At 40.3% G+C, this 26,764-nt stretch overlaps 1 protein-coding gene across 1 annotated transcript; it reads left to right on the forward strand.

Annotated features, from left to right (window-relative positions):
• Window positions 1-5,614: 5,614 nt before the first annotated feature.
• Window positions 5,615-25,711, forward strand: rasl10a (RAS-like, family 10, member A; the record flags this gene model as incomplete). The annotated part of the gene is made up of 3 exons (XM_083904464.1): window positions 5,615-5,830; window positions 19,915-20,039; window positions 25,441-25,711. 3 exons carry the CDS (start codon window positions 5,615-5,617, stop codon window positions 25,709-25,711), a joined length of 612 nt encoding a protein of 203 aa, XP_083760590.1.
• Between the last annotated feature and the right edge of the window lie 1,053 nt (window positions 25,712-26,764).

The following is a 26,764-nucleotide window of genomic DNA, read 5'->3' on the forward strand; positions in this document are numbered from 1 at the left end:
TCTGTGGAAATGTCTGTTTAAATGAGACGGCGGACGAATACTTTCCAACTGCGTTATAACTGTTGTCTTTGTCCTTTTCTAGTTTTCTTTAGCGTCTGTGGTTTAGCGGTGAGCTTTGCCCCCCCCAGAAGCAGAAACGACTGATGTGCTGTGTGCATGGAAACAGTTGAGGTGTGTGTGTGTGTGTGTGTTTTTTTTGTGTCATTATGTAGACATTATATATCGACGAGCAGCAGTCGTCAAACCCACTGCTGTCTATATTTAGTCATTCCATGGTTTTTAATTTGCGTTTCGTACTTATAGCGTCTTGTCGTGTTCATCGTCTTTGTTAGAGGTCACGGGGGTCATGGGTGTCGTCCATTATTTACTTTCTTCACTGTTCTCTTTTCCCAGTACCACAGCCGCCTGAGGTGAAGACTCAGGTGTGCGCGACGCTGAACATTATTATTATTGTTGTTGTGAGTCACACAAGCGTCTCTACATGTAAGGTAGCACACACTGTCTTAGCGGAAGCGAGGCTCAGAACGACATCCGCCGATTTCCCCCCGGTGTAACTCGCGGACTCTAAAGATTAATTATATTCAGTTCTCTGACTCATTTACACTCGAGCTCGCTCTGTTGTCGCCGACGTCGCCGGATGCGTGCGTGTGCACCTACGTTGTCTCCTCCGTACATACATGTGACAATGGACTGAGGTGGCTGTGTGTTCTGAGTGTGTGTGAGTGTGTGTGTGACGGCTGAGTCATAAAAACGCTGTTTAAATAATAACAGTTTAATCATGAATTTCTTTTTTTTTTTTTTGGGTTGATGATGGTGATTTTGTTCCTTGTGTGTTTACGTCATTTGAAAACCGACTATTAAAAAAAAAAAAGAAGAAAAAAAAAAGGTCTTGATAATTTCACATGTTGAGTTTTTATTGCGTGTTTGGACAAAAGGTCAGGGTTACGTTTGTTTGATTTGTTCTTTGGGTTAGAAAACAGTGAATAGATGAGTGGATTTGAAAGGTTTTTGGTTGTTTTTCTTGCGTCTTTCATCTGAAAAACGTGTCAATCGGTTTCCATCAAACTGTACTGAGGCTGTGTGTGTGTGTGTGTGTAGAGCTGCTCTACAGGGTGCTGAGTGAGCGCATGAAGAATTTATCCCGTCAAACTGCTGAACAAGCAGGGCTTTTATTGAACATCACTTTTTTCTTTTCTTTTTTTTTCTATCCCTGTCCGACTCGATTGTGTTTTCCACCGTTTCACTTTACCCCAGCGCACCGTGTTATTGTTTACTCCTTATGTCTCGACATAAAACAAATCACTTTGTGAGATGAGGTCTAAACACAGCTGTACAGTGAGAGAGAGAGAGGGAGGGAGTCGTGTAGAGATGATCGGCTTCATCAGCCTTGTGTGAACTCATTTCGACGACGGAGGCTTGTTTACGTTTAAACGTTACGCTCTTCGGTCACGCTCGACACCTAAGCCTCAAAATGTCCTGCTTATTTTAACCATTAAAGTGCCAGACGAGTGTCGTTTTCCAAAACAACATTGAATATCTGGCAGTAATTTGCAATTAACTGCGTGTTAAAATAGTGTATTAACACTTTAAAATGAAGAAAAACATTGATTAAAGATTAAAATCACTGCAGTTGTACACGAACACCAGATTTTTTCATGTTGAATTTGAATTTTGAACGGTATACAACAATTACATTTTTTAAGAATTCTCTCCTCTGTTGACAGACGCTTATTCTCCAGCTTCCTGGAACAGCGAGAAGAGTCAAATTACCGTAATCAGCACTTGTTGACTTTTTCGTGCAACTTTTCAGCTTTGGTGTTAAAAGGTTAAACTCAAAACCTAAACTTACAAAAATAGTTGGCTGTTAACTAATGGAGTCATCGTTTCCCTCTAAAGTCAAATTCCTACTTTGTTTTTGCACATTTTCTCCTCAAACCAAAGTCCCAGAGTCGCCTCATACAAAGTTATCTAGGTTTTTTATTTGCTGGTCAAACTCCACAGGCTTCATGACCTCGGATGACCTCAGATGTTCTCTCGTGGGTCACATGAGTGCTGCCGAGGTTTTTTAAGTCTAAATCTAATCAGGATTTAATTTGCATGTTCCAGTGAGGGAGCGTTTGTCCACCTGTGAACCACAAAGGTCAGAGATGTCGTTAAAGATGCGGCGGCCGTGAGTCAGTGGAGCAAAGCTGTGCCAAAGTCTTCAAAACTCTTCTATTGACTTTTCTTCTAAAAAATAATCGTTAAGCGATGAATGCGTTCCAACAGGGGGCGCCACCATGTTGCAATAGTAAAGTAAGAACACTCGAGAGGACTAGGAATCATTTAGGCGAATGAGATTTAACGATTTATTCATCTGTTGGCCTTTAAATGAGTGAATTTACAATGACATTTGATTTACTGTAATAAAGCACAGTTGCAATAGAATATCAGCCATGCCTGTAATCTTCCTACAGGCATAAACATGACCTCAGTGAGTGTTCTGACCCCGAACATCTACATTATGACCTTCTGAATATCTGCTGTTCATCTACAGAACACGATGCACCCGGCCTTTAAAGAAGAAACCTAAGCACAGACGAAGCTGAGTTTATTTATAGAAAACCACATCCATGTTACATGAAGATGCGTAGTATATTCCAGCATTGCATGAAAACGGTAATGAATCACGTTTTTTTTTAATGCTTCTCCAACAAGATATTCTTTGTACCATGTATAAAAAAAACAATGATTAAAAGTCTTATTAATCATTCACAGCATGTTTTCATGATCAGTGTAAAAAACCCTTGATTAACACTTGACTAAATCCTGCCCCACACTCGAGGCTTTTAATCTCACACAACAGACTTTAACTGAATGTTAATGTTTTAATCCTGGAAATGATTTGTTTTATGTCGAGACAGATGGAGGCAGCAGAACATTGCGCGAGCAAAGCAACAATGACTCGCAACGGGTTGGAGTTTGTATGAAAACACACAATGAAGAAGCAGCCGTGGAAAGTTCCAGAAGTGAATTCTCCCGCTTGTTCAGCAGTCTGATGGAATAAATCCCCCCCACCTGCCCCTGCACTGCTGGTGTATACACACAAACGCTCCCTCTCTGTCTGCTCTGACAGTTTTACTGATAGCTTCAACGATGACTCTGTTCAGTTTATGTAGGTCAGGACAAGAGGAAATGTCTGAAACTGAGGAAGCTAAATGGAAATGGCCGCTGTGCCACATTATATCAACCAAAAAAAGTTACACACTACAGCTTTAAAAAGAACAAAATAGTTAAGAGTAAAACAAAATAAACATTTTAAAGTAAAAAAAAAAGAAAAAGGTAAATGACTAGGCTAGAATATACTTTAATTGAAAATTTACATTTAAAAAAATTATTCATTCAAACTAAAGTTTTTCTTCAGATAATTTAAATTAACTTCATTAATTTCTTTCCTTTTTTTCCAGTAAAGACAAAGACGTCTCATTCACTACAGGTTTCTCTTATTTTATAACAATGAGGACAAAACAGAAGAAAAGAGTGACTCAGTCCTATTTTAATTGAATTCACGTAAAGATCAAATACAGCAGCCTCCTGCTTTGCCTAATTACCTGATTATAATCCAACCAAAAGCCCTTTTTTTAAAAAAATTTAAAACAAACTTAATCCTTAAAATATAATATTATTAATAAAGCTGCACGCAGCAGTGTGTGGACCCTCACAGCTGCCGCCCTGCCAGCAGGTGGCGCTATGCAACTTGACTCATGGCGTTGAAAGTGGTCGAAAAATTGGCCAAAATGTCTATGGTTTGATAATTTTTCACCTCTGATGTGTCCAGCACAAATTGACACGTGATTATTTTGGTTATACGAGTTTGTTGAATTACGAAAATCGCAGAGACGGACGCCAAGTTCAAAATGGCAGACTTCCTGTTGAATTGAGGTCATCGCCTCAATGGACTTTTTTGTTCGTCTTGTGCTGTGACATGTTTTCAGCAAGTCTTGTGAAATTTGGTGCAACCTTGCTCTGGTTTTGTCCTACCGGGTTTCACCTGTAGGGGCGCTACTGAGCCATGTTGCACCATTTTTCCACCAGTTCAGATTTCCTTTTCCAATTTTGGTCACTTTTCACCAATATTTCCTTTTTTTTTCCCTTTTTTTTTTTAACAGGAATAATAATATGTCCTCGCACCAGTAACTGTGTAAGTGCTCAGACCATAATAATGCATTATAATTAAGCTATAAATATGATGAATTAATAATGTGTTTAAATGTCCCTGCTTTAACGAGCTGATGTGCAGATGTTTGTTCCACACACTTTGTCACTGCAGGATTTGTGGATTTGTTGTTGTTGTTGTTGTTGTTGTTGTTTTCTTCATCCAGACCATAATGATTGATGGCACGCGTCGCCCTTGACCTGCCCGGGGCCTCCATCCAATAATAAGTCATTCTCCTCCTCCTCCTCCTCCTCTTCAAGGATGTTGTGTTCAGTCATACACAGCCGCTCCACGAGCCTCACACTGAGATGAGACGATGATGATGATGATGTGTGTGTGGCGCGTGGTCTGTTCCTGCGTGACATTTATTTGCTGTGGCAGAGATTATACGCAATCCTATTGGATGACAGGGAAAGAGAGAGAGAGACACAGAGAGACATTAAGAGAGAGAGAGAGAGAGCGGTCCAGAGACGCACAGATGCCTTTACTCTCCTCTCTCAACAATCACACGCTGGTGTAAACTCACATTTCTGCCTTCGGGGAAAAAAAACAACAACAAAAAAAACATTATGAGATTGTATCAAATTTCGCAACACGTGGAAAGCTTATTTGCGAGGCTGGTGGCTGTGCGCGCGCCCCCCACCTCCACCTCCTCCTCCTCCTCCGTGTGATGGAGGAGCGCCTCGGCGCTGCTGCATCAGTGGAATGTGTGAGGAGAGGCGCAGAGGAGACACAGTCGATGAGGAGGAGGAGATGAAGGTCAGAGTCTAAGCCTCCAGGTGAGAGCATGTCCATGTGGGGACACCACCAAGCGCGGACTTTTACGCTCCCTGCCGGGGAGGACGAGGTCACCCGGGGATGATGATGATGCCGCCGTCCCCCCCGCTGAAAACCAGGAGTTTCTCTCTGCGCGCTGGATTGCACCAAGAGCACCGTCAACCCCTCTCCGTCTGCGCGATCATGGCTGAGCTGCGAGTCTGAGACAAACAACCCTCCATCCACGCTGCGTGGCCAGGATTTTACCCCACACCTTTCAGCCTGGAGATAAAGTTTCTTCTTCCTCCGTCTCCTGCTCCGCGCTCGGCGGCTGCGTGATTTAAAATTCAGCCACAGACTTGTTTTTTTAATTGCGCACAGTTGAAGGCAGTTAAGGTGAGTGGAGAGGCTGCAGCGGCGGAGTGTGGCGGATTCCTTCAGGGAAACGGCAGCAGCAGGAGGAGGAGGACAGTAGTAGTAAGAGGACAGGAGCAGCAGAGGAGGACAGCATTAAGAGGAGGACAGTAGCGAGAGGAGGACAGCAGTGAGAGGAGGACAGCAGTAAGAGGAGGACAGCAGTGGACAGCTGTGTCCCGTGGACGCTCACATCTGCCGGCTCCTCCTCGCCGTCGCTGTCCATGGTGCTGAACCCGTGCTCCAGGAATGGTGGAGACGCTGAGTATCGCAGTCATCGGTGCTCCCGGAGTGGGGAAAACTTCTATAATCCGCCAGTTCATCTACAACGACTTCTCCGAGGTTTACACGCCGACCAGGAGCCGATACGTGTACAGACCGTCCGTCATCCTCAACGGGAACATGTACGAGCTGAAGGTTCTGGACGTCCCGCCAATCTCCTCCTTCCCGTCGAGCTCCAGTCAGGTACATGTTTCTGTGTTTGTGTCTCACTTTTATCACACACTTCTTCTTCTGATCATTATTATCATGACTATTATAATGTATCCCAAAACTCCACATTTTGATATTACAATAATTTGTCTCAGTGACATTCCTCAAAGACAAAGCCATCACTTGTATTTATTTTTTTATATCACTATCAAGTGTCCCTAGCCTACTTGTTGCTATGGAGACCTGACTGATTTAAAGCTTCACAGAGCCTCACTGTGGTGTTGTAAACTCTCTCTCTCTCTCACATTGTTTTTAAAACACAACAACATTTCTTCTGCGGTTTTTCAAATTAAGAGCAGCATTAACTACACACTAATTGGCCTCTTTATTAGGTACACCAGACACTAACAGTTCGACGTGTCCTGTGTTCACAGATGCTCCTCTCTAAACCTTGTCTGTTTCCCCCTGGCATTTCTTCTTCTTCCTAATTGGATATATTTTCTCTTGCGTGAATTATTCTCTGTAAACACTAGAGATGTTTGTGTGTGTTTGTGTTATAAAATCCCAGGAGATCATCAGCCGTGCCACTTAAAAAGTCACTCGAATCACCTTTCTTTCGTCTGTCTTCTCAGTGAGTGTTTAGTCACTCTGGACGCGGAGTGCTGATTTATGCTGCAGGGCTTTGGCACAGGTTAAAATCCAGATTTTAAAAATAGAACAGACTGCCCTTTCATTCATGGCCACAGATCACAAGCCACAGCTCATTAGTCGGAGGTGAGTCTGATCCTTAGATCGATGCAAAAAAAGAAGGAGAAGCTCTCTAGTGCTGCAAAGATGACTCGATTATTAGTTGTTTACTAAATGAATCGTCAACTGTGTGTCTTTAAATATTTAAAACATAGCTTTTGGATTTTTTTTTTTGGCTGGTTTCTTTGCTCCATATAAACAAAGACATCATTTAAACTGAATTAGTTTTGAAAAAACTAGACATTTGAGAAACGCTTTCTAGATTTGGTAAACACTGATCAAGATTTTATGAGATGTTTATGCCCACAGTTTGTTGTTGCTGCAGGCATTAAAGATTTATCTCAGAATTGTTTTATCCTTTATTTCATTTCTGTAAAGAATAAACTCAAACATACTGAAAAGCTCACTCTATAAAGAAACTTTTATCACATGCTGTAGTTGTTGCTCACAGTTCTGTCTAACTTTCAAAGTTCAGCCAACGCCGGTGTTTAAATCTCATTTTGCACTTATTTAAATTTAAACTCCTGAAAAGTCAGAGCAAAGTCACTTTGTCATTTTCGCCTCACTGTTTTACAAACCACCTTAGCCAATGTGAAGGATTAAAAATGTCACAGAGTTTGGAATAAATTGGTTTCGAATCATGTTTAAATTTCAGCAACCTCTGATAATCTGGGGGTGTGTCTACTGGAGGAGACTAAACCACACCCACATACAGGGAGGGCTCCGCCTCTGTAAAGTGTTGTGTAACATGGATACCACTGAGGTAAAATGCTGGTTGGTAGGTAGGGTTAGGATTAGGGTCGGTAGACAGAACCAGGGTAGGCAGGTAGGGAGGGCTAGGGTAGAGGCAGGTAGGTAAGGCTTAGGGTAGGTAGGTAGGTGGGTAGTTAGGTCGGTGGGTAGGTAGCTAAGTAGGTAGGCAGGCAGGCAGGGCTAGGGTAGTTAGGTAGGCAGGGCTAGCGTAGGTAGGTAGGTAGTTAGGAAGGGTGTTGGTAGTTAGGGCTAGGGTAGGTAGGTAGGTAGGTAGGCAAGTAAGTTGGTAGGTAGTAAGGGTGTAGGTAGGTAGGTAGATAGGTAGGCAAGTAGGTAGGTAGAAAGGGTGTAGGTATGTAAGTAGGTAGGTAGGTAGGTAGGTAGGTAGGTAGGTAGGTAGGTAGGTAGGTAGGTAGGTAGGTAGGTAGGTAGGCAGGTAGGGAGGGTGTAGGTAGGTAGGTAGACAGGGCTAAGGTAGGTAGGTAGGTAGGTAGGTTGGTAGTTAGGTAGGTAGGCAGGGCTAATGTGGATAGGTAGGCAGGTAGATCCGTAGGAAGGATGTTGGTAGTTAGGTAGGTAGGTAGGTAGGTGGCTGCCTCTGTAAATTGTTGTGTAACATGGATACTACTGAGGGTAAAGTGCTGATAAATTGGTAGATAAGTAGGTAGGTTTAGGGTAGTTGGGTCAATAGGTGGTATGGGTAAGTAGGAAGATAGGTGGGGTTAAGGTAGTTAGGTAGGTAGGGTTAAGGTAATTGAGTAGGTAGCTTGGTAGGTTGGTACTTAAAGGCACCTATACAAATATAACACATATAAAAATAATGGTATCAAATATAAAGTGAGTTATGTCAACTATAGACTGCATGTGAAATTTTCAACATCTAAATCTCCACAAGGTCATCTTTGTGACCTGACTCCTCCTCCTGCTGCTGCTGGACATTTCTGTCCTTCTCTGTTCTGTCAGTGTCACACACACACACACACTGTCCTTTCCAAGATCTCCAAACCGCGCTTATCTTTCCAGACAAGGTGCCATCGAGTAGAGAAAAAAAGGGCGATAAGGCCAAGCCTGAGAATAAACAGCAGTCGGGCGGTGGAGAAAAACGCTGGTGTTAATATGAAACACATCTGACAGACGAGCTGAGAGGCCAGAGCCGTCATTCTGTCAGGACTCCTGCAGAACCACACGCAGAGATCCCAGCCACAGATGTAAGAATCTGTTTCATGGCGTTGAAACGTCTGCAGAGCGTTTTTCATTGTTTCCTCCGACAAAGAGAAACCTCCTCCCTCTGCTAAATGGTGCTTCACCCCCACTAAGTGAGAGAGAAGCTGGTGTAGGTGTCAGCAGAAAACAAGAAGAAGAAAAAAGGCAGGAAGAGTCTCATGAGTTAATGAGTTAATGTGTGGAGGAGTGTGAGTGAGTAAGTGAGTGAGTGAGTGCGTGTCCGTGTCATGTTTCACCACGGGTTTTCTGCTCTTTTTAAGGAGGTAGAAGTGTGAGCAGGCAGCACCTGTTTAACTCATGTGTGATGGAAAAACTGCTGCTGCTGCTGCTGCTGCTGCTGCACACACATATGCACGTGTGAGTGAATGAGCGAAATGGTGTAGCTTTAAGTTATCACAGACAAGAAAAGCACAGAGCGTTGAGACGTGGAGACAGACGGAGGAATTGTTTGCCGTTTGCCGCCGCAACATTTCCATCAGACAGATTTATGGTCCGTGGTGCGTCTGAAGGATGAGCCTGTGCCAGAGCTGCTGTTACTGCTCTCCCTCTCTCCTCTCTCCTCTCCTGTCATGTCCTGCTTGTTCTAAAGCTCTCACTTTGTCTGTACTCACAGAGATACATCGTGCTCTCTCTTTCTCTGTGTGTGTGTGTGTGTGAACAAGCACTTCCGCACAAACGGAACAGAACGGAAGAATAATAACTCAATAGATGCATCTCTTTTTTGGCTTCTCCCTCTCTAGGGGTCGCCGCACAGTCGATGATCTGCATATTCCAGATTTGGCAGAGATTTTTTTTGCAAACCTCGCATTTATTTTCCGGCTCGAGACGAGGAGTAACAGTAGATGTGACCTTTTCTGCGGCCGAGGTCAACGCGGAGCGTCCAATTAACGATGAGTGTCTGTAAACGTCTGTAAATCCCGAATGAAAGTCGACCCTGGACCGCGACGCGTGCCGTAAAAAACAAAGTCTATTTAAGTTTGAGATAAGGGAAAATAATCACTGACAAACTGTAACACAGGGGTGTCAAACTCATTTTCACTGAGGGCCACATCAGCATAATGGGCTGAATATATAAATAATAAAGAATAAATCTAACTAAATGTAACCAAATATAATGTAAAATAAAGGTAACTACTCCCCATAACATATTGCTAAATAACTTTCTGTATTTATTACTTATTCAATTTCACTCGTCGCATGATGCATATACAATGATACGCTGCGATCTAGTGGGGGGATGCGATGCATTGTGGGAAATGTAGTTTATGGGTCAACGCACGCCTTAAAGCAGCATAGACCTATTTTAACACAGATTTTTAAGACCAATTAATCACTCGCGGGCCACATCTGAACAGATGAAAATGAGTATCGTGATACAAAATACTAAGATCTAAATTCTCTTTCTGTGGTTTTGGTATGGGCTGCCCCAACTAAATAGATGTATAATAAATTAAAAAGACACACGAAATGTATGTAAATGAATCTATATATAGGTAAGTGGTTAAATAAATGAGTAAATAACCGATAACTGGCTCCTAGAACTTGTTAACCTGTTAAAAATGTAGACGAAAAAGGCAAACTAACTTAAAAAGCTGCACAAAGACAGAATCCTCAGTGTCCAAAAATCAAAGGACTAAAAATAGTTTTGTCTTTACTTTAAAAGACACAAGTTTTCGTAGGGTTAGCGTGTAAAGTGTCTCGTGTGCAGTGGAGGAGAGAAAAAGAATCTACTGGTGCAGAACCTGAAGCAGAGAGGTCAAAGTTCACTGATGCAGATTTTTTTTTACTCACAGGAGGCAGGAAACAAACGATGGATTCAGTTTCATTAGGTACTTTGTGACCAACGATCAAAAACATAAAATATCATATACAAATATGAACTTCAATATTTAAAATCCAGGGCAGATTAATAATCTATTTATTTCGTATCTTTATTGATTACTACGGCTGGACTCGGTGTCATATTTGAAAGATTTAGCTTCACAACAGTGTGAGTAATTATCCGTCAACACAAATAACGATTTATGAATTAAAATGGACAAGTTAATATTGAATGCAAACTTTGAAATATGAGGCCTGTGTGCTGACACTGGATACTTACACTTAAATGTCACTTTATTGCTATTTTATATATATATATGTATTATCTGCTATGCCAGGTCATAATTTAAACACCATAGATTTGTTTTATTCCTTTTAAGTACTCTATTCTACACATTTTATTATTGCAAAACAGAAAAAGAGACGTTAAAGACACAGTGAGTGCAGAGCTGTGTCAGCACAAAAAGACAAACCTACTTTCTAAAGTTGCAGCGCAGCAGATTTTTGGAATTAGATATTAAAAACAAAAACACTGACAGAGGAGACGGTGGGATTTAGCTGCAGTCAATTAGTTTTAATTAAAAAGTCAATGTGAGATTTTGTGGTGATGGAGTGAGTCAGCGAGGCCTTTTCCCAACAGTTCAGATTATATATAAAAAAAAAATAGGAACAGCTGCATATTCGTGACCCTGTTATTAAAAACACATACTGTTCACAGACAGTTAATCTGTCGTCTTCTTTTCCAGTACGAGGCAGGATTATATAAAGGTGTAAAGACTGTGTGTGTGCTCTTGTACTTGTGGCATACTGAGGACCAGTGAGGGTTTTTAACCAACAAAGTGAGGTCCTTTTTACGAAGTGAGGACATTTTGGCCGGTCCTCACTTTGTTTTCATTGAAATCACTTCCCAAGGTTATAAACATGTTATTCTCTTTTTTTAAACAGAAAATACAAAAACCTGTTTTCCAGCACTGGTGTTTCCCACACTTTTTGCTCTGGGCCTCCACCTGCAGACATTCTATGGTACTGCACCCAGTAGTTCTTTATAGATGACGTTCATGAAGTAGATATTTGTAATTGTGTTGATTCATAAAGTGGAAATGCTGGTCCTCACTTTGTCATCACTTTTACCCAGTCGTCAGTATGCAGAAGTACAAGAATGTGTGTGTGTGTGTGTGTGTGTGTGTGTGTTCTTGTACTTGTGGCATACTGAGGACCAGTGAGAGTTTTTAACCAACAAAGTGAGGTAATTTTTACGGAGTGAGGTCATTTTGGCCGGTCCTCACTTTGTTTTCATTGGAATTACTTCCTTAGATTACTATAACATGCTATACTCAATTTGTCAAAAAAAAAAAAAATTATAATTTTGGACGACATAGTATAGTATGATGTTTTTGTCAAATTTTGGGTCAAATTTTTTTTTTTAAATTTTGGACAACATAGTATAGTATGATGTTTTTGTAAAATTTTGGGTCAAAAATTTTGCGTCAATTTTTTTGTTTTTTTGGTCGACAGTATAGTATGATCTTTTTGTCAAATTTCGGGTTCAAAATTTTGGGTCAAATTTTTTTTTCAAATTTTGGACGAAAGTATAGTATGACGTTTTTGTCAAATTTTGGGTCAAACATTTTTGGGTAAATTTTTTTTTTCAAATTTTGGACGACAGTAGTATGATGTTTTTGTCAAATTTTGGGTCAACAATTTTGGGTCACATTTTTTTTTTCAAATTTTGGACAACATAGTATAGTATGATGTTTTTGTAAAATTTTGGGTCAAAAATTTTGCGTCAATTTTTTTATCTTTTTTTGGTCGACAGTATAGTATGATCTTTTTGTCAAATTTCGGGTTCAAAATTTTGGGTCAAATTTTTTTTTCAAATTTTGGACGAAAGTATAGTATGACGTTTTTGTCATATTTTGGGTCAAACATTTTGGGTAAAAATTTTTTTTCAAATTTTGGACGACAGTAGTATGATGTTTTTGTCAAATTTTGGGTCAAACATTTTGGGTACATTTTTTTTTTCAAATTTTGGACGACATAGTATAGTATGACGTTTTTGTCAAATTTTGAGTCAAATTTTTTTTTCAAATTTTGGACAACATAATATAGTATGACGTTTGTGTCAAATTTTGGACCAAAGATTTTGTGTCAAAATTTTTTTTTACTTTTGTCGACATGGTATAAGTATGATGTTTTTGTAAAATTTTGGGTCAAACATTTTGGGTACATTTTTTTTTTCAAATTTTGGACGACATAGTATAGTATGACGTTTTTGTCAAATTTTGAGTCAAATTTTTTTTTCAAATTTTGGACAACATAATATAGTATGACGTTTGTGTCAAATTTTGGACCAAAGATTTTGTGTCAAAATTTTTTTTTTACTTTTGTCGACATGGTATAAGTATGATGTTTTTGTAAAATTTTGGACCAAAAAAAAAAATCGAACAAGTTTTCCAGCCCTTTTTGCTCTGAGGCTCCACCTGCAGACATTTTATGGTACTGCAACCAGTAGTTCTTTGTAGATGTCATTCATGAAGTAGATATTTGTAATTGTGTTGATTTATAAAGTGGAAATGCTGGTCCTCACTTTGTCAGCAACCCAGTCCTCAGTATGCAGCAAGTACAAGAATGTGTGTGTGTGTGTGTGTGCGCGCTGCTGAAAGTGTTGCACTAAGACGAGCCTCAGTGACAGCGCGTGATAAATAAAATGTGATGACTGATGATTTTACTTCTTCTTCTTCTGCTTCTCTTTTCCTGTTGCTGCAACAGCTTATGTATATATATATATATATATATATATATCTCCTCCCACACAGACAGTGTCCTTTATCTTCTCTGTCTTCCGCTCTCCGGACATTTTTCCTCACCTCATCTCTGTCTCGATACAGTCTGCGATAACGCGCTGCAAAGGATTGCTTTTCTCGTCGCATAGGTCGTAGTGAAGGATTCTCAAGTTTTTAAAATTGTGTGCAAAGCACAAGCACATATGAGCAGACTCTCGGGCAGGTTAAGTGGAGTATTTGCTTTAAATCAAGTTGAGTTGTATTAATAAAAAAGATGAAGATGTTTCCCCAGACATATTCCACATTTAACTATGCTTCTGCATGATGATTGGAGGAGCTGTGTGAAAGGCGAGGAACCAGTTTTTGATTTGCATGAACGTAACACGACAGCGAGGCCTTTTCTCTGGCCTATTTTGTGAGCGACGTTTGTAGACAAATAGCTGCTCGTTGTGTGTTATTTGCTCGCTGGTATAGTCCATTTACATTTGTACACGTTCACTGTAAATAAAAAACACTATTATAGCATTTCAGATTTACAAAATTATCGTGTTTTATTGGTCTACTTGTTCTTAGCTGTGAGTCCCAAAATGACAGTTTGTTTTGCAGCCATTTCTTTTTTCACAGCCTGTCACAGATTACTGGCCACTGCTGCCTCTTGCATCAGATCTGTGACACTGATCGTTGCAGTCTACGTTAACTCCTGTTTTTATAAATCAACAGTTCGTGCCGACGATTCCCCAACTTACTTCACCTCTTTTATAAGTGACATAGTGTGTGTTTATCACTGAATAATGTCTGTTCCTCCCTCAAGGCATGTGTCCTGTGTCCTTTTTTCACCTGCTTCCATCCTGTGTGGCTCCATCACATCGCCTCCTCCTCCTCCTCCACCTCCTCCTATCTCACTCATGTCAGCACACATGACGGCTTTTGGTCGTCGCCGTGTTCCAAACTGACCGCCTGAGCCTGCCGTTGTCAGGGAAACGTGTCCTGTTTGGCTCTTGTTGGACGAGGAGATGCTCTTTTTTTTTTTTTTTTTTTTTTATGTGTGTGTGTGTGTGAGAGTGTCGTCGTGTTAAGACGACCGGCTGGAGGATAGCGACAGTGGAAGCACACTTCACATTCACGCTCCCATGAGCACACACACACACACACACACACACATATAAACATGCCCACACATGCATTTAATTTGTGTGTGTGTGTGTGTGTGTACAGAGAAGCAGCAGCAGTGTTGCTTTTTTCTGGCACCTCCTCCATATTTAAAAAAGACAGGACTTGGATGACAGGGATATGGGACGAGAGCACAAGTTGCTATTTTTAGCTCCACGGATGGGATGTATGTGAGTGAGCGAGCGAGCGAAGCCACCGTGTGCATTTCACATCACCACTGTGCCACCATTATCAGAGAAGAATGACTTGTCTCGATGCGCTCTCGCTGTTGTGACAGGAGACAGGAGAGTGTCTTCTTCTTCCTCTTCTTCTTGTCTTTTTGAATTTAAATGTGTATTGGACACTTGGGAACGACAAAGGCAGCAGATGAAATAGCAGAAAGAAATCACATCATCTGTGACATATTTCTTTTTTATCTCTCGCTCTCCCTTGTCTCTAAAAATTGATTCACCCTGAGATAGAGGCGGGGAAGAAAAAAAATCACATTTTATACCAGGTTTTACACACACACCTGCTGCCTCTTTCCCTTTTCACAGCAACAATCTTTGCTCCTCACGTTTGCATCTGTGCCTCATTATCCCGCTGTGTGTGTGTGTGTGTGTGTGTGATGTGTGAGGCCGTTTTCTTTCTTCTTCCTCACACAAACCACACACACCGATGCCCTTTTCCAAACCGCTGCGATAGCAACATCGTCGTCGTTGTCGTCGTTATCAGAAATTACACTGATCATTTCCTGCGCCCCGTATGAGCTTTGATTTATGTGGATTTTGAAAAAGTACACTTTCTCCTCGAGGAGGAATGTGTTGTGAATGATTTTCACACTCGTCCGAGCGAGTAGACAAATAATGTCAAATCACGAGAGTGTAAGAGTGTGCAGTAAAGAGGATTTTGACCTGAGTTCTTAAAGCACCAAATTCCAAAGGGGCCAAATAATCTGCTCCTGGGAACAGATTATTCAACAGATTATTAAATTTAACAGGTGAAGGTCATGTGGACAGAGTCAAGATGACTGTTTTGTTCAATAAGTTTTGGAGATTAGGTAAATTGGACACTAAATTGACTGTAGGTGTGAGAGTGTGAGTGGATAATTGTTTGTCTCTATGTGTCCCTGTGATGGACTCGTAATCTGTCCAGGTTGTGACCCCCCCACCTTTCGCCCTGTGTCATCTGAGATTGGCACCAGCGACCCTCACGTGGAGGACAAAGCGGTAGAAAATGAACGGATGGATGGAAAACGTGAACTTGGACTTCTGAACTCCCGTCGTGAAGCCTCGAGATTCACAACCCGTCTATTAATCTCATCTAATTTATCTTAATTAAGCTAAAATAACCCAGATGATGGCTCCAGATTTATCAGCGTAGAACGCTATCGATCTTCTTGTCCGAGTCGGGGGCAACAGAACAGAACTACCCATCTATCCTAATCTATCCTAATATATCCTAATCTATCTGTTGCACAGCCATCGACCTGTGATTTAGTCCAAACTGCAAAATGTCCCACTCCCTTTTCACCATTAAAGGTCTAGTGGAAGTTTTTGTTGAAATCATACCCATAGAATAATCCTCTTATATAATTAACATCAGGACCAGCTCTATGTAGGCCATCATTCTGGACCTTTTACTTTTAATCTTGATGCTAAATGAAATGATTATAACATGCAAAACGCAACTTCACCAATAAATGTTGTTAAATGTCTGTCTGTCTGTCTATCTGTCTATCTATCTATCTATCTATCTATCTATCTATCTATCTATCTATCTATCTATCTATCTATCTATCTATCTATCTATCTATCTATCTATCTATCTATCTATCTATCTATCTATCTATCTATCTATCTATCTATCTATCTATCTATCTATCTATCTATCTATCTATCTATCTATCTATCAACTTTAAGTTAGCTAAAAGAAGGCGTTGATAGCTAAGAGAAGACATTGCTATCTATCTATCTATCTATCTATCTATCTATCTATCTATCTATCTATCTATCTATCTATCTATCTATCTATCTATCTATCTATCTATCTATCTATCTATCTATCTATCTATCTATCTATCTATCTATCTATCTATTAGCTTTAAGTTAACTAAAAGAAGACGTTGATAGCTAAGAGAAGACATTGCTATCTATCTATCTATCTATCTATCTATCTATCTATCTATCTATCTATCTATCTATCTATCTATCTATCTATCTATCTATCTATCTATCTATCTATCTATCTATCTATCTATCTATCAACTTTAAGTTAGCTAAAAGAAGGCGTTGATAGCTAAGAGAAGACATTGCTATCTATCTATCTATCTATCTATCTATCTATCTATCTATCTATCTATCTATCTATCTATCTATCTATCTATCTATCTATCTATCTATCTATCTATCTATCTATCTATCTATCTATCTATCTATCTATTAGCTTTAAGTTAACTAAAAGAAGACGTTGATAGCTAAGAGAAGACATTGCTATCTATCTATCTATCTATCTATCTATCTATCTATCTATCTATCTATCTATCTATCTATCTATCTATCTATCTATCTATCTATCTATCTATCTATCTATCTATCTATCTATCTATCTATCTATCTATCTATCTATCTATCTATCTATCTATCAACTTTAAGTTAGCTAAAAGAAGGCGTTGATAGCTAAGAGAAGACATTGCTATCTATCTATCTATCTATCTATCTATCTATCTATCTATCTATCTATCTATCTATCTATCTATCTATCTATCTATCTATCTATCTATCTATCTATCTATCTATCTATCTATCTATCTATCTATCTATCTATCTATCTATCTATCTATCTATCTATCTGTCATAAACTGGTAGCGTTGCTGCAGCAGCTGCTGATGCAGATCTCTCTTAAAGACAGAACATTAAACAGAACAATGGGTCACTGTGTTTCTATTGAGGCGACTGTCTCACAGCACGGTGCAGATTTACTCATCTCTTCTCGTCCCTCATGGGCTTCACTGATCCACTCTGTTACATTCAGGAGCAATTGAATATACTGTCCAAGTGTACAGTCACTTATATAGAAGCCTTTTATATGTATTTCTTAGCCAAGGGACCTGTCTTTATGGAGGCCACAGTGTGGAATTTCGTATTTTTTTTGCCACAGACTTGTTCGGAGAGGTTTGGGCTTAAGTGCGTTTAAAACTGTAGTACGCAACTTTCGAATGTCTTTTGAATTCAAACCATGTTTGTTCTACACTCTCTGTGTGTTTGTGAAGTTGTGTGTAAATCTTGCACATGGGAAGTGATTTGCTTTGTGTCAGGACAGACGGAGACAACAGCGAGAGTATACAGAGTATGACTGAGCAAAAAAACTCAGCTTTTTGATGGGATATACTCTTATTCGCCATCTCCCTGCACTGCTGCTGCTGCTGCTACAGTATATGTAATACTCCCTGTGTCAGGTCTGATAGTTGTGCTTGACAGAGCCTGTATTCATATATGATATAATATATCATATATGAATACAGGCATTGACATTGTTTCTGTTCACAAACACCAAACAGAAGCAGAATAATAACTTCAACAAGCCAGGAATCAAGAGTTACCTCAAGGTTTTCAGATGATATTCATGTTGAGGTCAAATGAGTAAGAGTCTAGGAGAGAATTTGATTTAACAATTATGACTAAGTAGATGGGACAGTATTAAGTGACTCAATAAACCTTGTGTTAATGAAGGTTGATTGGCTGTGTTGTCACCGAGTAGTTTTTAAAACCAACCAAAAGACCATTTGGAATAAATTGCCATCAAACTGCATGAGCTGAGCTCCATCAGGGACTGTGTATTCCATCGTTTTTTTCCCTCTCTCCTCGCGACTGAAAGCCGACTGTTTATCTCCTTCAGGATACGTTGTAACCTCGGTGTCGGTGCATGAACGCGTGCAGCTGTGAGCTGCTCTCTGTCCTGCTGTGTTTTATGACTCTGTTCCTCGGCTCTGAGACCTGGAGCCTCGGCAGCTCCGGGACATCGTTGACTCTGCACTTGTTCACCGTGGATGAGCAGCAGCAGCAGCAGCAGGCAGGGAAACTATGACACAGTGCCAGCGTACGCGCTGCAACAGTACACGCTGTTCGGCCGATACTGCGTTATGTAATTATGCGTTATACACTTTATATTAATCCAGCTCAGTGATATTCATCTGCATGCTCATAATAAGGCAATAAACATTTACTTGGTCACTGAGGGAGAAAAAAATGTCTGCACTATATGTTGAGGCACGTGTTAGTGTTGTGTTATTCTACACTTAAAAATAACTATAAGAATAAGAAGGTCATTTCATAGTTGTCCGTGTTCATAGGGATTTATTTTTTATATAATTCACTATCCCAGTTTATCTATTTCCTTTTAAAATAAATAGGCTGAAATTCTTCCCTTCTACACAGCTATTACAGAGCCAAAACCTTTGCCACTCCCAAACTCATGAAATACTGCATAACACTGCAAAATCTAATCCCTAGAGTATTTGGGCCAAATGTTAAAAAAAAAAAAGTTGAAAAGAAGAAAAATCAGCATGAATTCTGAGGAGATTAAAGACTCAGAATCTCAGAATTCCTCAGAATTCCAACTTTAATCTCAGAATTCATGCTGTTTTTTCTTCCTTTCAACATTTTTTTTTACACATAGCCCCAGTACCCTAGAGATTAGATTTTGCATTGTTATGCAGTATTTCATGAGTTTTGGAGTGGCAAAGATTTTGGGCTGTAATAGCTGTGACACTGACTGTCTCAGAATTCGAACTTTAATCCCAGAATTTGGACTTTAATTTCAGAATCCTGACTTTTTCCTCAGAATTCAGATTATTTTCCCCCTCAAAAGTCTGACTTTATTTTCAGAATCCTGACTTTTTTTTCCTCAGAATTCAGACTTTAATCCCAGAATTCAGATTTTAATTTCAGAATCCTGACTTTTTCCCTCAGAATTCACACTTAAAAATCTCAGAATTCTGACTTTTCTCTTAGAATACAGGCTGTTTTATTGTAACATGTTTTTTTTGCATGTTGCCCTAATACTCTTCTTTAAAAATCAAGTAAAGTTAAGTTAACTTTATTTATTTATTTATAAAGCCCAACAGCACAAACACAATTTGCCTCGAAGAGCTTTACTGTCAGCATGGAGTGAGAAAAAAACTCCACAAAAACCCTTAAATCACAGATACATAAGAATGAGTGACATTTTCCAGTAAAAAAAAACCAGCTATGTTGACATTGAGAATATGTAAACATTGTGTCACATTGTGCTGAATGTGAACATAGAGCCAGCACACACAGTTTGCCCTAAAAACATGTTTTTATTCTTCCAACAAAGCCTTTTTTTTATTTTTTATTTAGTGTTTCATAAAAGTGAATTAAATCATCAAACAAACCGTCTAAGACCATTATCAAGAATAGAGAATGAGAGAGTGAATCATCTTATTGGGAATCAATCTGCCTCCTGTGAGTTTAGAGCTCAATATCTTTTCTTAGATGTTACTTGGTATAAAATCCACTGCTCTAAAGAAACGTATATCATGTAGGAAGAAAAAAAAAAAAACTGCAGTTCTAATAATAATATCCAGCTGTTTTCTCTTCTTCTGTGTCCGTCCTCCAGGAGTGGCTGGACCTGCGGTGCAGAGGAGTTCGCAATGCCAACGCCTACATCCTGGTGTACGACATCTGCTGCGTGGAGAGCTTCGAGTACGTCAAGATGATCAGGCAGCAGATCGTGGAACACAGGTACAGGACTGTGTCTCCCTCGCCCGCTCACACCACCCGCCTTTGCCGCCACGACACGTCTGTGACAGTGTGACAGTGACGGATCCGTCTGTGTGTGTGTGTGTGTGTGGGGTGACATTTTTTAATTTAGCATCCTGACAGTGAAGCGGTGACATGTAATTGTGGCGTTGTTGTGAGAGAATGTCAACTAAGACATCACCAGTAATTTATAGATCTTTTTTTTTATTATTATTATTTATGGTTTTATTGGACAGAGTTCAAGTTTTACAGTGAATATCTCAATTTGCTTCAGGCAAATAACACATAAACACTCTGTCATGTTTTTGCATTATTATTGTTATTGTCATAGTCGATTAGTCTGTAGATTATTATGTTGTTATTATTTTTGTTTTATGGAGCAAAGAAACCAGGAAGTATTCACATTTAAGAAGCTCTTAAGCTGCTTACTTGTTTAAAACTCACCCAATTAATTGATCATCAATTAATTAATGAAGTAATTGTTTCAGCCCTCGTTTTCTTCAAGAAAAAGATAACTTTGTGAACTGGTAAATAACATAGAAACAGCACAAAAAATGTAAAAATCAAAATCAATAGCTCAAATCCATGAAGTGAAATTATTAAATTATTAAATTATACAGTTTAGTACAACGATCCATCCGTCTACATTGGCTTGAAATCTGGGGAAATGCATGTAAAACATTAAGAAATTCAGTCTATATTTTACAAAAAAAAGAGCAATAGGAATATGTGACAGACGTCGATACAGAGCTGCATCAGTTTAAGTTATGAAAATTGGATCATTTGGTTGATTGCAGTGTTCTGCAAAATCCAATTCCAAGGCTCATAAGAAGAACTTCTAACATAGGATTTTTAATCTTTTTTTTTTTTTTTTTAAGAATGTCATCATAACTTTAAAAAATATATTTTTTTTTAATGTGCATTATGTAATAAATCTAAAGCAACTGGCCATAAAATCCTCCGAATATGTCACAGAGACTCAGGAATAATGTTCATATCACAAACTGAACTCACCAACAACAACAGTACAGACAAAATATTTGCTTTAAAACATTTTTTTTTGCAGACTGCAAATCATGTTTATGTTTTGAAATCATGTTTTGGCATGTGGCGCAACCTACCGCCGTCTACCAATCATTGCAGTCAGTAGAGTCTCCGCTGCCGAGCAACCACGGGTTGCCAGTTACGTCAGAAAACGAAACCTAAAAGACCTCGGTATTTTGAATTTGCATGTAGTAACCGTTTTTGGCCACATTCTTACATATGACACCTTTAAAAAAACAACACCTAGAACCACATTTATGGAACGCCATGTAAGCTTCAATCTATGGAATATCTTCAGGTGAATAATGAAACGTATGTGTAGGTGTAGGTAGGTTGTGTGTTTGTATGTATATGTGTATATACTGTATTTAAATGTGGACATAATTAATCACAGATCACATTTCATGACAAAGTCCTAAAGGGTTCTCGTACATCTTTCTTGCCACAGTAGTAAAAGACTCCCAAACACAGCAAAAGAGTGGAAAAACAAGTCTATAAAAACAAGTCTATAATCTTTTCTGTTACACCTACACATATTTACACATAGAGAGGCTACAACGACGCATGGCCTCATTTGTTCTGCTGTCGCCTACGTGGACAAACTGCCAGCCGCGCACAGTTTCGGTCCCACCTTCCTGGAGCTGGAAAAGTGTTTCTGCAAACGTTTATGGCGCATGACAGAAAACCATTATCACCAGCAGCAGCAGCAGCAGCAGCCGGGGACGAGCCAGTGATTACGATCACCCTTCCAGTAGGAATTTGTAATACGAGGACAGAGATCTGGAGATCCATAAAGAAAAAAAAGGAGGGGACAGTGAAAGGACAGATGCACGAAGTGAAAGCATGAATAATGGAGTCAGTTGAAGCACAGTGTGACTGTGGTGTAAATGTCATCTGTGAGGAATTCATCTGCTTATTTCAGTTCGGAGAAGAATGAACGAGAGCTGCATTTCTTCACGTTTATTCCTCCTCTTCTTCTTCTTCTTTTCTTCTTCTTCTTCCTCCTCCTCCTCCTCCCCAGCCCTTAACAACAGAAACATTCTCTCACACATAGAATACAGCACATCCTGTTCTGCTGAAGCAGCCAAGCGTCAACAGTTTTGCTGCGGGGATATTTTTAAGTTTGTTATGTGAGCACAACCTGCGGAAAGAAGAGGAGTCGTCCGATTGTGGGTTTTTTCCCCTCCGTCTTTAAGAACTGTGGCTGCTGCGGTGGTTCGGGAATCGCACTGTACATGTTCTGTGTGTGTTTGTTCTTGTATGTGTTGCTTTGTGAGGACCAAAATACCTATAAACCTCACATCTTTAAAGGGCTTTTTTTGACCTTAAGACTTCATTATAGGGTTAGGGTTAGAATTAGGGTTCAGATTAGGGTTTGGTTAAGGGTTAGGATTAGGCTTTTGGTTGTGATGGTTAAGGATAGGGTAAGGGGTCTGCAACCTGCGGCTCTAGAGCCAGATGTGGCTCTTCAGCCTCTCTGCATTGGCTCCTTGTAGCTTTAGAGATCAAGGCGACAAATAAAAGTGTTATCTTGTGCATCACATCCAACGTCGACGTAAAAATGCAAAATTCAGTACATGTTTGGATGTGCTCTGTCCATCTTTGGATCCACATAGCGTTTTCTAACATACAATCCAAATATTTGCTTCATTTATTTCAAAGTGGGTTCATTTTAATTTCTTTAATTTGCCACAAACAATGAAACAATGGAGGAACCAGGTCTACGAGGTCCAGAGGTTGGGTATAAACTGAACATGCTGTAGTTCTTAAATGTCATAAATGAAAGAGACTATTACTATTGTATATAGTTTGTCTGTATAAAAACCTTTATACATGTTATTATCTTCATCTTGTGTGTGTGTTTTTGCGGCTCCAAATTAATTTTATTTGGGTGGAGAGACGACAAAAATGGCTCTTTTCATCCTAAAGGTTGCAGACCCCTGGGCTAGGTAATGCATTATATCAATGAGGTGCTCTCACAAACATGGAAGCGAGGACGTTGTAGCAGATCCTCACAACCTTTAAGGGCCTTTTTTGACCTGAATTTAAGGTTAGGATTACAACTTTGTACATATCAGCATTTGGTTAAGTGTTAGACATTCAGTTGTGATGGTTTAAGTTAGAGTAAAAGGCCATGGTGTGAGTCTAACAGTGTCCTCTTAAGAATATTTACTGTCTCTTTAGGACCTTTTCTGGCTTAAATACTGACCATGTAGTCCTCGTGATGTCATCATTCTGAGGAACTGGTTAAGATATGAATTTGCGGTTATGTTAAAGTAAGGCTAAGGGATTACTCCACGCTTTGAAAGCATTGTGTGTCTTTGTGAGGACCAATTGGCGTGAAAACCACCAAACTTCGCGTGGACATTTTGTCTGAGCCCCACAACTTTAAATGGCTTTTTCAAGGTTAAGACCTGGTTTTAGGGTTAGGGTTAGAATAGGGTTTAGCTAAGGGTTAGGTAAAGGGTAACGGTCAGGAACTTGTGGTGTTTTTTTCCACTATACGGTACTGGCACGGGACTTGCACCACGGCACGGTACTTGCACCACGGCACGGTACTTGCACCATGGCACGGTACTTGCACGGCACGGCACGGCACGGCACGGCACGGCACGGCTCTGTGCTTACGCTAAATACACCAGACTCCTCTGTTAAATATTGAGATTTTAGTCATTTCCGTGCTAAATGTTGGAGATTAACGCAAGTTTTTTTCTTTCAAAAGGATTTTTAAGTCTTTTTTAAATGATCTACAGTTCGGCATTGTGCCATTTTATTCTCGCGCCGTGCTGGCACTGTGTGTTGGAAAAGTTGTGATGGTTAAGGTTAAGCAAAGGTTCAGGGGAATGCATTATATTAATGATGCATCCTCACTAAGACATAAAAACACTTGTTTGTGTGTGAGAAAAATGTGTGTGTCCTTGTCAGAGCATGAGGTTGAGTGCACCTTCATTCCTTCTAAGTGTTAACACAGCAGCTCAGCAATTCACACGGCAGCTAACGCTGAGCTCAGCAAGTGCTCACATGCATCACGGCTCCTTCGGGTGTCATAATGCACGTTTGCTCGTCCTCGGGGGCATTGTTTCAATAATTTATGTTCCCGAAGCCGCTAAATTTTTACTTCCAGCTAAATACAAAGCTCTCTGTGTTCAGAACAAAGCGTTCTCGCCCTAATTTCAAACTGACGTTGTGATTTGATTTCGAAAACGACCTCCAACCGCGCGTTTCCAGCTGGAAATGGGCTTAACGACACCGCCGCGGACGTAGGTGTTTTTCATTAGCGCTGGCAGAACAACGCGGGTCTTTAGCTTCTAATTTATGCCAACCTCTGGCATTGCTATACATTTTCCACTCTGCACACACAGTAGTGTTGTTAGAGCAGCTCCTGCAGAGTGTGGTGGGAGGCCCCTCGAGCCTGTGAGCTGTAATCCTTCAGTCCACCCACACACACCTCAGAAGGAAGGGGAAGCTGCACACAGTCACATGGATCTGTGGATCTGTGGATCTGTACACACCCTGCAAAACCTGCCATGACAAACAGTTACTTCACTAATGATTTAATTTGTTCTTTTGTGCGAAATATGAGAGTTCAGATTAACCACATGCTTAATCTCAATAGTCTCATGCAGTAGAAAGGCCATGAATTTTCATCTTACATTATATTAAACGACACAAAGTCTTCTTTTTTTTATTATTATAACATGATATTCCATTGTGATACTGTAATAACAATATTCATTATGATATTTCACAGAAACATATAGTAAATAGGAGGTATATTTCACAATAAAACACTATTTATGGCTAAATGAATCTATAAATAACAAGAACAGAATCAAAAATTAATAACATATGGAAAACTGTAATTAAAACACAAAATAAGCACATATACATGCATAATACAACCAAAAGCATTTGAAAATATTTAGTATGCTCTCTATATTACCTCTGTTATGTTTAGGTGGTTGCCTAGGGCGCCATCTACAGGAACTTACCTGTAGAACAAGGAAGTTCAGACGTGTCATGTTTCAATAATCTGTAACGTATAACATTGTTTTGTTCATTTACCGTTTTCTACATTTCAGTTCCACTGTGTTGTGTGTGTGTTTGTGTGTGTGACAGCAGAGGGGGGCACCAAATCCCAATCTTGCCTAGAGGGCACCAAAATGCCTAGGGCCGGCCCTGGCTACGGTCCATGTTTTCATTATAATATGATATTAAATGACAGCTGCATGTAGTTTTCATATATTATCCCCTATCCCCTATGTTTTGCATGTGTGAAAAACAAGAAATAAATTTAAATCTTTTTCATGTTCCACCTGTCACCTCACTCCTCCTGCAGGGAAGGCAGTAGCAGTGAGGTGCCGATCCTGGTGGTGGGCAACAAGAGGGACCAGCAGCGGCAGCGCTTCATGCCTCGACGAGCCGTTTCCGTCCTGGTGAAGAAAACCTGGAAGTGCGGCTACGTGGAGTGCTCCGCCAAGTTCAACTGGCACGTGGTGCTGCTCTTCAAAGAGCTGCTGGGCATCGCTGTGTCTCGGGGCATGCGCCAGAACCACACCTCCATCCGACTGCAGGGGGCGCTACAGAGGAATCGCTGCACCATCATGTGACCCCCGCCCCCCCTCCCCCCCGAGAGCTAGCTGCCTCCACCTTCCCCCCACACCTCACCTCAGGCAGTGGAGAAAATACTTTTTTTTATCTAAATGGCTGGAAAAATACCCCGTGGCCTCCTGCTTGACTGAGCTGATTTTTCATAATGAGGTTTATTATCTTGCGCTGTAACAAATAAAAGGATATTAAAATTTTCACTCACACACACACACACAGTCATCATCCAGCCACTTCCTGGTCAAAAATCTGCCAAATGCATAAGGAGTTTTGTGAGGAAAGCAGCATAATTATTAACACAGTGCAGTTATTTTTCCTCGCACCTTCGCAGAGTTCCAGCTCCAGCAGCCTGCGGGTCACTCTCTGAGGATCGTCCTCTGACTGTAGCCGGGCCTGAAATCAAGCTGTGGTTCTGTGAGACCTCGACATGGAGAAGCAGCAATATCGTCCAGTCTTCCTTTGAATTTCAACTGCAGATGCTCCTCGCCTCACATGACATGTTTGGATTTCATTTACTCGGTGGAACGCACAGAGAGCAGAGTGGAGTTTCTTGAAAAATTAGGACGTGAGAAGGAGGTAGCCAGTTTTTCCTTTTCTTTTCCTTTCCTTTTCTTTTCTCCCCCCCCCCCGTCCTCGTTTCAAACTTGGCCGTAGGGTAGAATCTGTTTGTTCAGACAAAGGGTGTTTTAAGGTTGTCCTGCAGCAGAGAATACTGCAGTCCCTTATCATGATGTAGTGTAGGGCTCTAATGTGCTCTCTCAGTGTCTGCTTCTGATGAATGCATCAAATCTAGAGTGAGTGAGGGTCTGCAGGAGGCTGGAAAACACTTAAGGCTGCAACCCGTAATGTGGCATTATATGTGTGTGATGTGTGTGTGTGTGTGTGTGTGTGTGTGTGTGTGTGTGTGTGTGTGTGTGTGTGTGTGTGTGTGTGTGTGTGTACGTTTTTGTGACCTTTTAGTGACCTTTTCTGGTAGTCCTACTGGAGGACCTCATTTTCTGAGGCTGTGGTTAAAGGTTAGTGAATAGTGATTAGGTTAAGGTTAAAGTTAGGGA

Source organism: Microchirus variegatus, assembly GCF_963457635.1.
Source record: "Microchirus variegatus genome assembly, chromosome: 18".
Taxonomy (NCBI): domain Eukaryota; kingdom Metazoa; phylum Chordata; class Actinopteri; order Pleuronectiformes; family Soleidae; genus Microchirus; species Microchirus variegatus.